Raw genomic sequence first — 16,197 nt, forward strand, 5'->3', positions numbered from 1 at the left:
AATGTGTCTAAAATAATAACACAACTTTTTTTGATCTTTCATGTCTTCATTGAGAACAACAAAAAACCTCTGACTAAGACTGTGATCTTGAAATTTCTGGCTTTAACTCATAACAATGCAAGACTTTATTTTTGACAACATGTCAACAACTGGCACAGAGCAATGGTTTGCACAGAAGGGAAGAAAAGGACATTATTTTATTATGTCCTCGTCTCTTCTTGACCTTTTGCTGTGTTGATTTTTCATTACCGTTCTCGTTTGTAGCAGAGACATTTGTAGGGCCAAAGTGTCACGCACACATGATTCTCACCTTAGAAAATACCACTAATAAGGCTAATACACAACCCACGTTTTTGTTTTTCTTTTATTATTGCAGTTGATTTAGCATGTTCTGCTCCACATAGGCCATAGCCCATGATTTGTTATACCCAGTACTTTGACAGGACCTAAAGGATTTTGTGGATATTTTTTTGTGATTTCTGCGGCCAAAATAGCTTGATTTTTGCAGCGGCTTTATTCAAAAAAATTTTAAAGGTTTAAAGGTTTTTTTTAAAAAAAGTTAAAAATACTACTTGAAAACTACCACCTGTAAAAACATTATTTATTGATTTCCTGTGATTAAAAGGCATGCAGCAGATTCATACAGTCTGGAAATCTTGGCCTCTTTAAAGTCACCATGAAACCGTATCGTGATGTATATCCGAGTGAAACTCAGCGGGGCTTTATTTTTCCCTTCCCTTTTTGATTGGTTTTGTTGTAAGTTGGGCATGGAGGGGAGGGCTAAAAATGCCTGGCCATTGGACCGAGTATAGTCCTACCTCTTTTTTGTTGCTTGCGTCATGTGGTGAAGAGTTGTTGTTGTTGAGAGGGGGAGAGGAGCTTAACATATTTGATTAAAGATTACAAGTGCAAATTAATTTTGAAAAAATAATGGTGTGCACAGATAAATCATTTATAATGATCACTGCAACACTGTGTAAAACTAATTTTCGTGTTAGATTTCATGGTGACTAAGTGGCCAAGAGGCCATTTTGACTGACAGGTCAAGCAACCAATCACATTTCGTTTAATTTCGCCGCTTCATGTTTATGGTTGTGGACATGTCTCTGTTATAACATACAAATGTTCCAAAAGTTTACAACAACGTTTATGAGTTTCTCAAACTTTTAAGAAATCAGCGTTTAGTTTATTGTGATGAATGTTTATGGTCACCGATATAAACATGGCTGCTTTCTTCGTAGATCAGATGGATTTGTGTTGTTTCCAGGCGTATTGTTTAAGAACATGACACAAGTCGGTGAGGCTGACTTGACTCAAAGCCACTAGATGGAAAGCCTGCAACCTTAAGCCAAAAAAAGCATAACGGCTAATGCTAACGCCTTTGCTTCAGCGGAAAACAGGAAAGGGTCAGAGGCTAGTCTTTCTAATGGGTGTTGTTAGCAGTTATGCGTTCTCCGACTGTCAGTGTTACAGACCCTTCTATCTCCCTATAATAAGAGTAGATCTGCTTGACTTTTGGAGCAGGTTTTGACAGAATGCGCAATGTGATGACGTCACATGGCATGTCTGGCCGAATTATGTGGAAAATCTGTGACAATCTCTACATTTCGCAAGTTGCCAAAGTTTTTGCCGAGTTTGTTTAATTATGTGTTAAATTCAGAAATCACAAAATCCTGCAGGGACTGTATTATTAGTAGCTCCTAAAGTCACATCTTATGAATATCCTCACATCTTTTGAGTGAATTGGCTAAAGGGCTTGTACCCTAATTCATCACTCACTACTATTGAGGTTTGAAACTAGAGCTCACAGTACTCTAGGGCAGAGCAGATGTTTTATAGATGGCAGCTTCTCTGGTGTGCTAACGAAAGGCCTGCAGGCAGGGCGAGATGATAACCTGATCTGTGAATGATGAGAAGGTTTCTCATTCTGTTCTCTTTATCTCACTCTACTGTTGGCTTAGGTTTCCTATGTTGGTAGTGTCTGTGGCTTTCACTGCAGTAGTTTCAATGATGTCACACACTGTTCAGATATGGTTTCGTGATCTTTATAATCTTTTCATTTCTGTTAACTGTCAATTTTAGACTTTGTGTCCACACAGGGCTCTAGACTGCGACCAAAATGCTCGTAAATGCGATCGCTTTTTTATAACGTGTGAGGTAAAATTTCACAGGGTTGCATTGGTGCGAGTGCATAAAATAAATTTTCATTATGCAAGGTTTTGTAGGCTTTATGATTACTTTAAAAAATGGTGCGACGAAATTGTAAGTTGGTGCATCCAACTGAGAAAGTGGGTCGCACAAATGCGACCAGTGGGAAAGATGAGTCTAGAGCCCTGCCACATAAAACTTAGCGTTTGTAGACTAAAAATAGTCATGTGCCACAACAATGTTTGGAAATGTGAGGGGTCCTCAGTCTTCGTGTGAAGGGGCCTTTACACAGAACAAGAGCGAAAACTATGCCGCTAACACGAAAAGCCACTCAGAATAGCACACAAAAACAATATAGCTGGGACCAGATCATTCAAATAAATTTAGAATGATTTTTAAAACTTAGTTTTAACAGTTTATATTTCTAAACCTGCAAGCCTGTCACTTTTCACCTACTACGCATATTTCGTGTTTTTAGCTGTTAGTGTAGTCCACATATTACGATTTTCAATCGTGAGTTCTATAGTGCTGATATTCCATAAAATATCATTCTTTTGTGATATGCAATTTTAGCTGTTCTTACCTGCTGTTCTTTCTATTTTTTACAGATCAGGTTGAGACCCAGCCTGGTGACTCCAAACTGACACGTGTGTCCCAGCTTGAACTGCCCGGCTCAAGGGAGCAGCTCGCGGAGAGTTCACCACCATGTCTTAATACCTCACGCTCCCCTCTGAAAACCCTGTCCCCCCTTCCCTCTCTCTCCCCTCCCTCCCCCTCCTCCTCCTCCTCCCCTGCCCTCCCTGTAGAAACTTCCAAGTCTTTTGGAAACCACAGTGCCTCCTTTGGAGAAATGAGTCTGCAGCAGCAGGGGTCCGAGAGGGACCTTCCCTCTGCTGCTTCCTCAGTCAGTCTACCCTCTGTACGGAAGACGCCGAAAAAGCGCCGCATCTCTTTGCGGTCGTTATTCCGTCGTCGCTGTGGGGATTCCAAATCCCGCAAGTCCCGGGCGTTACCTACAGGAGTGGACTGCATTGCCAGCGTCGAGAGCGTGCACTCAGAAATGTGCCAGCAGCAGGACCACGCCTCCGCTCTTTCTGTACCAAGTGCGACCTACGCATCATCTTCATCGTCCTCAGCCTCCACCTCGGAGCTGCTGGAGTGCCCGTTGTGCCTGCTGCGCCACACGCGAGACCGTTTCCCTGACATCATGACGTGCCACCACCGCTCATGCGCCGACTGCCTTTGTCAGTACCTGCGCATCGAGATATCTGAGAGCAGGGTGAACATCAGCTGTCCTGAGTGCTCTGAACGCTTCAACCCTCACGACATCCGTATGATACTCAATGACCGGGCGCTCATGGAGAAGTACGAAGAATTCATGCTGCGCCGCTGGCTAGTGGCGGACCCTGACTGCCGCTGGTGCCCTGCTCCAGACTGCGGGTAAGTGCAATACCATGCTAATTTATTTATTTAACGGGGAATTGTAGGGCTGTCACGGTGAAGGAATTTATTTTCTATTGACTTTGTGTGGCTCATTAGCGCGGTATGCGATATGACTGCCTTAAATGAAAAAGATGAGAGTTTTAAAACAAATTAAATACTTTTATTTATTTGGCAGACGCTTTTATGACATGAGCAACATATGTGCTAAATTAGATATGGTAAAAGTGAGTGGGTCCAATATTGTTGGTCTTAAAACATACAATGTTTCCGACTGCTTTTGAGCTCAAAACCGAGTTTATTATTTATTTAAATGATGCGAGTCTGTATATTATCATGTTTTTTTATATTGTTTAACATGTTTGTCGTAGTTCACCTCGAGTTGGTTAAGGAAGCGGTGGTAGGAAGGCTCAGAAGACACTGATTATAATCCCAAAAAGTGTTTAATTGAGGGCAGAATTTTGATGAAACATGTACACCGTAGGTTAGTGTTGTCACAATACCAAACTTCGGTACCAGTCTCTCTCTCTCTCACACTCATTGACAGTGAGCGAATTAAAAGGTGGCGGTGTTTTCAATATGTGCTCCTCGGTGTACTTGCCTTTCCACCTAAACGCCAACAGTCACAGATGCTATTGCATCAAGTTTATCATGACTTAACAATGTCTTAATGTTTAACAGCAACAGTGTATTCTCTCATACTTCTGAATTTGTGCTGAAATGTCTGCGCTATTCGCGATCTACAATAAAACCATCACTCGCATTTAAAATAAAAAAAGCAGTCATAACACAACAAAACATTGATGAGAAAAGCAACGTCAGTAAAGGCTGTGCTCTGCATGAGACAAACAAGTATGCTAATAGTTAAAATCACCTCATATAGCCGCTCTTCATAGTAAATGTATGGTGATTTTGTCCGACGATGTCGAGTTTATAAATCAAGATTTTAGCAGCAGTTAAAGTAACAGCTGGTTGGATTAAACACGAGGTATTATTGGGTCGTGTTCAGTCAATATTTTACACTCGTTTTATGTCCGAGTTCGGCTTCTATGCCACATTTTCTCCAGCTAGGTCTAAATAGCTGCTATGGTTTTAACTACCTAGCTGTGAATGTTGCCACAGCTGCCTTGAGTGTTGGCACAGCTGCTGTGTCTGTTTGTTATTTGTGGGGTGTTTGTTTAGGCATGCGAGTTCAGAGGTAGTGGCTATTTTGCCTGTGTGTTTATAAATGACGCCCTACTTGAATTGACTATAGACGTGACATTGAGTGCATTAAAGGATGAGAGCAAACTGAAATGTTATTGGTGAGGATGCCTCAGAGATCTGATCAAATCTGACCTGAGAACTCCAACTGCGAATCTCCTTTGTTATTCAGTGAGCAATGTGGTCAGGAATTCAACTTTTCCTTTGTTGAATCCCCATGCTCAGCTCAGTCTCTGAGGCAAATATATCTGGGCTGTCATCTAAGGCTAGCACAAGCCAAAGGCAGAGTATTGTGTTGTGATCAGCACTTTTAGAGGCCTGACACTGGTGACACTGTCACTTTGAATGGAGTCTTTTAATCGGGCTATTGGAGAGCCCTGCAGCATGTCTTGTTATGCTACAAATCTTCACCCAGATATGCCCTGTGATTGAATGATAGATAAATCTATGGAGCTTCCCGGTTTCTTTAACTTTTTTTAAATGGGCACTATTTCAGCACAGTCAAGACTTATCTTATGTGTGACCAAAACAATCTTGCATGTATTTGTAACTATTTTACGAGGTGGCAAATTCGTATGAATAAGGCTGTTTATCTGAGTGAGATTATTGGATTATCATCATGCTACACTTATGGGTAAATCAATAGTTTAACATAAACGAAGCATAGTTTTACTTGTCGTGTTTTCAAAAGTACACCTCAAAGAAGAAATCACACCCTATGTTGCACCTGCTTATTTATTTGAATAAAAGCATGACATTTTTAGCTTGATAATGTGGCTGTGTGCCTTCACATACTGTATGTTTGTGCATATGCTTACTGTAAAAATATATACACCCACAGTCCTCCTTCTGTGCCCTCAGTTAATTTTTTATTTTTTCAATCTGACAGGTATGCAGTCATTGCCTTCGGTTGTGCCAGCTGTCCGAAGATCACATGTGGTCGTGAGGGCTGTGGAACGGAGTTCTGTTACCACTGCAAACAGCTATGGCACCCCAACCAGACCTGTGATGCCGCCCGACAGCAGAGAGCCCAGAGCCTCCGTCTGAGACCATTCAGATCATCTTCACTCAGCTACAGCCAGGAGAGCGGTGCTGCTGGTACATAAAAACATACTTGCATCAAAATCCTCAGTAATAGCTTTTCAGTACTGTAATGAGTTTGCAGGCCGGTGGTGTTTTCATCTTGGCTGTTTTGATCAGGGTCCAAGTCTTGTTTGGCTTTAGATTTTATACCAACTAATTCACATGAACTGTTTTCAAACCTGAAACCTTAATTGAAAAGGTTTGACATGACATACAGATTAAAGTGCTGTTCTGTCAGTGTTTGTAGGTAAACACATTTTGAAAAGATCGTGGTGGGGAAGTTAAAGTCTGGCACAGGTCAAACAATAGAAAAGGTGAAAACTTAATTTGATCATGTGATATTTAGAGTCGGTCGAATAACATGCATGTCGTGTTTGTCTTTAAGCCGATGACATAAAGCCATGTCCCCGCTGTGCGGCCTACATCATTAAGATGAACGATGGAAGCTGTAATCACATGACCTGCGCTGTGTGTGGCTGTGAGTTCTGCTGGCTGTGTATGAAGGAGATCTCTGACCTGCACTACTTAAGGTCGGTGTACTGAGCACAACTCTACCATAACTTGGGCCCAGTTGCATAAACTTAGCCACAAAGTTCAGACAGCGTCTTAACTACTAGTCTCACTGACTAGCAATTAGTTAGGACTAATCTGTCTTTTTATATTTCAATTAGCCCAATCTACCTTTTTATGTAACTGATTTAAAGAAGGTATGACCAGTCTTAAAGAAAAAAATGAGATGACTTCTAAGACTAGTCTAAACCGTTTATGCAACCGGCCCTTGGTTTAAGGTAATGCTAATTATGGGATGACGACTGATTTGCAAGGACTCGGCCACTTGCAAATTTTATTACGGTCTTATTTTTAAGAACATACTAGTTCACCAGGTAACTTCAGCTATAAGAAAATGAAATGACTTGTGGACATTGGAAACCGTTACAAATGCCTGATAATTTGCTTGACATTATTAGTTTTGGATCACATTCAAGCTCGCTTGTTAATTCCAACACGTCTGTATATGACGTGAAACTAGATTAAAGGGATACTTTACTTGCAAATCATAATTTCCCCATGTTTTACTCGCCCTCAAGGCATCCTGATTGAATATGGTTTTCTTCTTGAAGAATAATGCAGTCGGCGTTAAAATACCACGTATCATTTTACTTCCAAGCGGTATAATGGGAGTGAATGGTTGTCGACTTTTTGGAGCTCCAAAAAGTGCATCCATTGATCAAAGAGCTGCTCGACACGGCTCTGTGAATCGATATTAAAGATAATGTCTAACATCCGTTATCCCTCAGATCTGGGCGAACGACAGGCTTGTTTTTCCGGCAAATGACGGTGACGAAAGCTATTGACTGAAAACGAAAAATGCTGTGTTCGTCACAGGAACTTACACAGGAACTCAAATGCATTGTCATTTTCCAGAAAAACAAGCCTCTCGTTCGCCCGGATCTGAGGGATAACGGATGTTAGACAATATTGTTAATATCGTTGTCAATATGGATATTTCTCTTAAAAATATGCATCGAAGACCACGGAGCCGTGTCGAGCAGTTCTTTGATCAATGGATGCACTATTTGGAGCTTCAAAAAGTCGACACCCATTCATTCTCATTCTACTGCTTGGAAGTAAAATGATATGTGGTATTATTACACCGACTGTATTATTCTTCAAGAAGAAAACCGTATTCCGTCAGGATGCGTTGAGGGTGAGTAAAATATGGGAAATTTTTCATTCGCTAGTAAAGTATCCATTTAAGAACCGTTATGGTGGTCAGAGGTTACATTCTGGGTTTAACTGATTTTTGTGTTCCTGGAACAGTCCTTCAGGGTGCACATTCTGGGGTAAGAAGCCCTGGAGCAGGAAGAAGAAGATTCTGTGGCAGTTGGGCACACTGGTGGGCGCCCCGGTTGGCATTGCACTGATTGCTGGCATTGCCATACCTGCAATGATCATTGGGATTCCTGTGTATGTGGGTAGAAAGGTGAGTGAAGGTGGAGAACACAGACTGATATTTAATTCACATCATTATTAGTGTTTTGGCTCTGCTCACGATTCCAAAAGAAATCCAGTTATTTGTTCATAAGATGAACTGTTTTAGGGTTATTTTTGCATTCAGGTATTTCAGATTTACAACAAGGTTTTTGCTCTTCTGCCTAAAAACCAAACCAAGCTTATATGAAGTTTTCTGCTTATTTTCATAGGGTTATGCTGATGCTAATGTGTTACTTGCACAGTCGTATGCTGAGTCATTGGACTAATTAATATTAGCTCTTAGAAATCCTGCATTGTCAACCTCAATAACATGTCATATTGTTAATGGAGTGAGATAAATTCTGGAACAATTGCAACATCTGATTTCTTGTAATTTGACAGCATTTCCTGTGACTTTGCGTACCAGTTGATCAAAACTCCTTTATGACTACAAGATAATAAGGGCTTTTGCTCTATAAACAACAACGTTCCTTGATAGAAACTCTGATAGAAACGGTGACATCTTGTTGAAAACAGTTTGACATGTATTGTTTTAGCAATGTAGTAATAACAGTGTAGAGATTTGATCTTCACCAAAACACAGTGCATGTTGATGTACTACATTTTGGATTTGGTTATGCGCAAGTTGATATGCAGTCTGTCTTTGTAAACCAGATTAGCTTGCTGTTAACTGGGTCATTTGTTCGACGATTAATAACATTTCCAATCAGTCTGAATTTCATTATAAAGAGATTTCCATTATGGTCTACTTGGCATAAAGGTTTCTTTGACCTGAATTCTGACAAAACTTTGCTTTGTGAAATAATGAGACCTACATGTCTACATGCAACTTTGCTTGCTAAATGATTGAAAAATAAAATTACGTAAAAATACGTAAGAATCATTAATAGCTAGTGTAATTTAATTTCTTGGCTATTTCTCTAATCCAGTGGTTCTCAAACTTTTTCGTTGTAAGGCCCCCTTTGTGTAGAGTGCATCGCTTTGCGGCCCCCCAAATATAGACTTATAATCTTAAATTTAACATTTTTATTTAAACAAAAACATATTCGGTTATACAATGCTGAAACATCAATTCTTTTGTCTGGTGGTCTTATTTTTCTGATGTTTGATTGCATAAAATCTATGATCAATTTCTATATTTCATAAAATGCCACAAAATCTGTGGCCCCTGGATCCATCTCGGGGCCCCCAGTTTGAGAACTACTGACTCTAATCACTCATTCTGTAAATCGATGCGTTTCAGATTCATAATCGTTATGAAGGTAAGGACATTTCCAAGCACAAGAGGAATCTGGTGATAGCAGGCGGGGTGACGTTGTCAGTGATTGTGTCTCCAGTGGTTGCTGCAGTCACTGTCGGTAAGCAAGCTTATCAATTTACTTTTCCCTTATTTTCCGATTACTAATCCACTTCAAACAGTGGTTTGATGAGTTTACTTTTATAAAATGATGCAATTGTAGAGACCATTTCTTTTTTTAAATATTTGAGTTAACATTACTTAAATATAAAATGTTAATTCTCATGCCCTGGATTATAATGGCTGTACACTGTGTGTGTGTGTGTGTGTGTGTGTGTGTGTGTAGGGATTGGAGTGCCCATCATGTTGGCTTATGTCTATGGTGTGGTGCCCATCTCTCTGTGCCGCAGCGGCGGTTGCGGCGTGTCTGCTGGGAATGGGAAAGGTGTTCGGATAGAGTTTGATGACGAAAACGACATGAACGTGGGCACTGGAGCAGCTGTGACTGGTGAGTGACCCTGACTAAAGGCAAACACACAATTGTCGACAGCATTTTTTATGTCAAACAAATAAAGCAAATGGTGTTCAAAGCCGTGCCTGTAGCCTCTAGATTCGCTCCTGCTCCCTTTCTTTCTTACACAGACTCTGTTGCTCTCCCTCATGATTTGGTGATCACATTTCACACTATCACACGTTTGCATTAAACATTAGCGAGGAAGAAAGTTAGATTCATGTGCTCTTCCCAGAGATCTGATACAGCATGTTCTGTTCTTGGAAATAGTTGTGTTGAACCAGATTGAGTATGAGCATAAGTTTAAGTAAAGCTAGGTTTGTCATGTGGAGATGGACTTCACTTCTAAGATTCTATTATTTTGTGGACTGTAAATTTAATTTGTTTAACTAAAAACATTATCAGTAGCAGGGCTGTATTTTATGTTGTTGCACTGGTACTACAAGGGTTGAAAGTTGTGAAAACAAAAATAGGTTCATCACTTAAACAGAATGATAACTGGAAAAGACGTTTGTTGCATACATGACACAAAATCCAAACCTTAACAAGAAATTTAGATCTTTTCTTTATTGACCTAAAATGGCAGACTTCAGGAACATAACACCTTTTGTGTAAGTATTGTCAATTTGTTAGCATTTTGTCAATTCTGTAACACTAATCACAATCTAAATCATTTGTTATTTAGGCAAAAATCCTCCTAGAATATGATTGTTTCTGGGTTTTTTTCTTTTCACAGTGCAAAATATTAGGGTTATTGAGTGAAGAACATTAGATAATGCTTAGATTCTTTTCCAGGAAAATTGCTATTTTTCTTGTGAGTTCCTTTTTTGGAACTGTTCTCTTACACTAAAAAACACTGGTCAAACCTTTACCACATTGCAGTGCTCTGGCAACACCCATGCACTGAGCAAGCACTAATCATGGTTGTACTTTAGAAAATGTTAACATCTAGTTATTAGATGATGGATGTCAGAACTGTTGCCATTTTAGAAACATTAAAGCGGCCCTAACACACGCGGTTTCTGCCAATCTCATATTAATCTTGATTACCTATAGAGTAGTATTGCATACTTGGTATCTTCTAAGAGTATTTAGTTTGATCACATTTATAAAAGATAGATACAGCTGTACGATTATTTCCGAAATCATACGGCGCGTGCGGGGCGAGGGGTAGGCTGAACTAAAGCACATTGCCAACAAAACACAGACATCAGTTTCACTCACCGCATGCGGTTCATGTCCGGCATCTTTTAGCGCTGGGACTGCTCGATATATCAGTTTCAAACGATCTCCAAATCCAGCGTTATATCCACAGTTTATATAACATTCATCACCCAAATGCAGTGAACAAACAAACACCTGAACTTCGAGAACGTATGCTCTCTCTCATTCTCTCCTGCACAAGTGACAGTGGCGTCTGCGCATGCTCCTTCTCCTGCTCTCCTTGCTGCCGCGTGCTTTTCCAGGGGAATTGTCCAATAAGGGACTAAGAAAAATTGTTACGAAACAGTTTTATATGTTCGAAAAAAACTTTACGAAACCTGTACGATCGCTGGGGGAGTGTATTGAGCACAGAAATACTACGTAATACGCCCAACTTGTTTTTTGACAAGTTGACCATGTTAAGCATGAGAAGACAGCACGTTTAACATTGTAAAGAAGTCAGAATGCATGACACATCGTTGCAGCACCCCTTTAAGAGGGAGATTCTTTACTGGCAGCTGAAACCCTGCTTGGAGTGCTGCAGTACAGATTACTAGAGCATAGGCATATCCTTTTCCAGACACAGTCCCTGATACTCAAGCTTGGTTTCTGAAACCTCAGATACCTGCAGCTTGGGTGATGCTGAGAACAACTAGCTCTCTTGTCCTCACAGCTTAGGCTAGAGGCAACCAGCCATGTAAATGAGCCGTACGATGGATAAGAGGCTTGGTTTGGTGAAACCTTAAATACCAACTACTGTCGCTTATAGACATATGCCCGGTTAACCGAAAATATATATCACGTGATTTATGCACAACTTGTGAGTGAAGTACGGTAAAATGCAGCTGCATCCGAAAGCCAGAGAGCGCTCTTGTGCAGAAACTCCAAATACGCACGGCAGAAGAAGACCATAACACACACGTAGTAGTAGGAAATGCTTAAGGACATGTTTTTATCACCGATCCTCAAGCCTCCTCAGGTATTTTCATGATAATAAAGTATATTTATAACGATCATGTTTGACGGGTGCTGCTTTTTCAAATGCATGTTATAAGTGACTCAAACTCGCACTGCTTTTAGATCGAGCAGCATTTCTACTGATCCCAGAGCCGTGCTTCACAGACAAGCTACACATCAATAAAATAAACGATACCTTGCATTATCGCAGCCAGGGCACATGTCTAGTCGCTTATGACTTTCATTATTCTTCACACTAAAAAACAGGCTTGCAGCTTCATGAAAACGAATGCCGTTTCTCTGTCCACAGACACCACTTCAGTAGCAGAGACTAGGCATAACCCCAGCATCGGTGAGGGCAGCGTAGGTGGTCTGACGGGCAGCCTGAGTGCTAGTGGGAGCCACATGGAACGGATCGGAGCAATGAGAGATAATCTGAGCGAGAATGCCAGCACTATGGCTCTTGCCGGGGCCAGCATCACTGGCAGTTTGTCGGGAAGTGCCATGGTCAACTGCTTCAACAGGTCTGATGTAATATTTAATAAATGCCTTTAATAAGAGCCTTTGTTATAAATCAGGTACCTAGCTAGACAGAATTGTGAGCTCCATAGTAATCCTCTGAACGTTTGAATCAAAAACGATGCTGTAGGTTTTGTAACGTGTTCCTGTGTGTGCATGCTTGAGTTAAATGTGATCTGGTTTCTGTGGGTCTCAGGTTGGAGGTTCAAGCTGATGTGCAGAAGGAGCGCTGCAGTTTGAGTGGCGAGTCTGGCACCGTCAGTCTGGGGACAATCAGCGATAACGCTAGTACCAAAGCAATGGCTGGATCCATTCTCAACGCCTATTTGCCTCTGGACAGGTCTGCAGTCAATACAGCTGAAAGAATTATGCTGTTGAATGATAGGCATAGCATAACAGATACTGGACCAGGTATTTTGGTACAAAGTCCCATTTAACTGATTTTTATGTTTGTTTAAAACAGAGATGGGAACAGTATGGAGGTGCAGGTGGATGTGGAATCTAAAGGAGGGAAGCTCAGGCACCACAGCGGCAGCAGCAGTATGGATGACGGCAGTAGCGGGGGGCACAGGGCCAGCATTTGCCCCTCTGGCTGCCCCCACGACAGCAAGTGCACTTCTTCCCGCTGGGCCAAGGAGCCTTCCTCAACCTCTTCCTCATCATCTGGAAAGAAGAGCAAAGGCAAGCTGCGCAAGAAGAGCGGTAGCATCAAGATCAACGAGACTCGCGAGGACATGGACGCCCAGCTGCTGGAGCAGCGCAGCACCAACTCCAGCGAGTTGGATTCACCTTCTCTAAGCGGCAGCCTGCCCTCTGTGGCCGACTCTCATTCAAGCCACTTTTCCGAGTTCAGCTGTTCTGACATGGAGGCCTGCAGACCCCCCTGCTATGAGCCTCACGTTAGACATCCCATCACGGGAGGAGCTGTCAGCCCCCTCCCCGAGGTGGAGCACGACAGACTGGAGAATTGCCCCGTCTCTGGGAACTTCCCTCAGGCTGCGGTAGCCCCTCTTACCCCAGATGTAGCGGCAGAACGCCCCCTGTGCTACATCGTAGAGGAAAACATGAGTTTAATCTGTGCGGCAAACCTGGACACTGGCACGAGCCAGAGCTCACCAAAAGAACGTAATAACAACCTCCCTCAGCTGGCTAGCCCTGTGCGTAACATCTGTATTCAAACGGAAATATAACGATGGGTTTAGTAAACCCAAATGCTAGCTTTCAAAGCTAACCTGAGCATCCACTCTTATTACTTAGCGTTGCACACTGAATTAAAGATTATAAAGCTTATGCAGGTTTTGTGGAGGTTTATTTCCTGGTCGACTGTTGATTAATCGAATGTTGAACGAGTAATGCCACGATTTACACTGGTCAAGGGCAGGATAGGCCCCAGGTTGGTCGAGAAAGCTCGATGTGACGAAGGTTATTTGTTGGAGCAAACTGTACAGGTTTGTCCGGGTTTACGGTTGGACTAATGCTTGGATACGGTTGAGAAAGGCAACAGATGAATGTAAGGCAGCAAGTGATGCATAGACGCTGATGTAGCTGTTATCACACATGCCTCTCAGTGTTCAAGGTCGCTGTGATCAAAAACCTCACCAGTGAGGAATGAGCGTGGGTGAATCTCACAAAGAACATGTCCAGGTCGTATTGCATTAAAATGTCTTGTGTTGAGAAAGTCAAGTCTGTTTCTTTTCAATATTGAATTTTTTAAAAACCTTTTTTTTTACTATATTATAGACAAAATTAAAAAGTATGTAGAAAATCCGCTCAGGATGCAAATGAATGTGCTTCATTGTCATGAAAATGTCAAAAGGCTGTAGTTTTTTTAACCCAAATCTAACTTGATTTTTGATGAAATATGACTGGGACATGTTCTTGATGGTTTCAAAAGGTTGACCTGTGTATTCAGGCACCTTCACCACACATATACACGCATATACTTTCAGTTATCCAACATATAGCATTAGTTGGAGGAATCTGCATCTAATCAGACATGAGAGGGAGGGGCTATCCAATGCCCTTATTGAGATGTTCATAGAAGGTAAACCCATGAGGGACCAGGCGATAGTAGATTTCCTTTCTCATCAGCGATTCTTGCAAATAATTGCGTTTTTTATTTACTGGGCTTCTTTCCAAAGGTATCCTTTTTCTTGTCTAGCGTCACTGCTTATTTTCCATTTTTGGGAAACGTTGATGTATTTTAAGCCCTGTGTGGGGTGCTGGTTCAAGTTGAAAAGCATGTGAGGTGCTGGATGAAGCTGTTTGGACGCCCTCTGCTGGAAGGACAGGGACCTTTAACCCAACCCCCATTTTATTCCCAGGGGATGCAAATCCTGGAGAGAGTTTATTTCCAAAAAAGTCATCTTTGCAAACGATCGGTAGGGTTACATGGATGTGAATTGTCAGTGTTGAAACAATGGACGTTGGTCGGTCTTATATTTATGAATCGGAAGGATTTGCATCCTCTGCAAAGAAGCTAACTGTCCTACTCCTTTAATGTTAAAGGCTATGATGGTAATCGCATTCAGGTCGTTTCAATCACCTTGCGATTTTAAGTTATTTTCTTTTTGTATTTGTATTGACTCATGGTGCCTTTTGGATCATATAAAAAATCCTTGGTTTCTCCAGTTTGTGTCTTATAGAAATGTATTGGATGAGGCTGAACTGAATGTTATTAGGTGCTGTGGCATCTGTAGAAACGTTTCACATTGTCCCTGTGATGCACACTAAACGGATAGGGACTACACAACTAACCACCTACCAAAGACAGCACTCAGGCTCACTGATGACAAGTTCCTCACCCATGTGACCCGCACACTTCAACGGCACTCACAGTTTACAGACTCCGCCGCCTCTGAGAACTGCGAGTCTGGTTCTGTGTGTTTGCACTGTTCAGTCCTAGTCCCCGGTCGCTGCAGCCAATTCAAGAGGTGGCTTCTGTTCGTCTGTCCGGCTGCCGTTCTGGTGCTGCTTGGTAACCTCTCGGGACTGATCCAATGTCACAAGCTGCTTTTTGTTTGTTCGATTTCTTTTTTCTCCCTTATGTTTTGAGCATCTCTGCCCATATCTGTATGAATATTACTTTCAGAGGCTATGGCTGAGTGTGATTTCTAACTTGTTCAGAACAGCTTATCATATTTGTATATTTGCTTTATAATATGCGTGTAAATGCATAATGAAAATAAAAATATGAATCCAGATGTGTGTTCTCTAATCGGTTTTTCTGAGATATGTCAAAATCTGCTGTAAGGGGTAATAATGTAACAACAGTGTTTAAGTAATTTTCTGCTATTTAAGAAAGGATTTAACTAAATGTTTTTGTTCTAAAAAGACAAAAAAAAAAATGCACCCAAACCTCCATTTTTGGTTGAAATGGATTTGAACTTGTCTCTCGAGTAGATAAGTTTTTAAAGCCACAAAAAAACTGCATTCTGTAGAATAAGTATAATAAACTATGTTAAAGCATTTTGAACGTTTCTGTCACATTTTAAAATGACACAAAATTGAAACGTAGTTCACTTATGCACATTATCAGGTGGAATATTAGAACAAAAAACTGTGACCTAACACTCAGAAATGCATCAGTCACTTAACTTAATACTTGCTGGCTATAAGGTAAATGGTGTATTACATTCATTTTTTTATCAACATTAGTGATGTCATATGTCTGTGGAAGGGATACTCTGCCCCAAAATTAAAATTATATTTCCTACTATGGTAGTCAATGGTTACCTAATACTGTCAGTTGCTAACATTCTACCAAATATCTTGTGTTTGAACAAAGTTTCCGTTTAAGAAATGATGTGGACAATACACAGAAGTATTTATGAGAAGGAAGTACAGTATACTATCTTCTGTGTTGTTTAAAAGATTTAGACCATTTTCAAAGTTTCATAAT

At 41.1% G+C, this 16,197-nt stretch overlaps 1 protein-coding gene across 1 annotated transcript in view; it reads left to right on the forward strand.

The window, feature by feature from the left end:
- Nucleotides 1–15,520, forward strand: part of rnf19a (ring finger protein 19A, RBR E3 ubiquitin protein ligase) — a 45,138-nt gene extending 29,618 nt beyond the window's left edge. The window contains exons 2-10 of the mRNA XM_057354457.1: nt 2,757–3,588; nt 5,681–5,889; nt 6,260–6,404; nt 7,696–7,858; nt 9,113–9,227; nt 9,453–9,614; nt 12,088–12,301; nt 12,493–12,636; nt 12,760–15,520. Coding sequence (XP_057210440.1) covers nt 2,757–3,588; nt 5,681–5,889; nt 6,260–6,404; nt 7,696–7,858; nt 9,113–9,227; nt 9,453–9,614; nt 12,088–12,301; nt 12,493–12,636; nt 12,760–13,486 — 2,711 coding nt within the window. The 3' untranslated portion in view covers nt 13,487–15,520. The remainder of the gene's footprint in view (nt 1–2,756; nt 3,589–5,680; nt 5,890–6,259; nt 6,405–7,695; nt 7,859–9,112; nt 9,228–9,452; nt 9,615–12,087; nt 12,302–12,492; nt 12,637–12,759) is intronic.
- The last annotated feature ends 677 nt before the right edge of the window (nt 15,521–16,197 follow it).

Source organism: Triplophysa rosa, linkage group LG16 (genome assembly GCF_024868665.1).
Source record: "Triplophysa rosa linkage group LG16, Trosa_1v2, whole genome shotgun sequence".
In the NCBI taxonomy this organism is placed as follows: Eukaryota; Metazoa; Chordata; class Actinopteri; order Cypriniformes; family Nemacheilidae; genus Triplophysa; species Triplophysa rosa.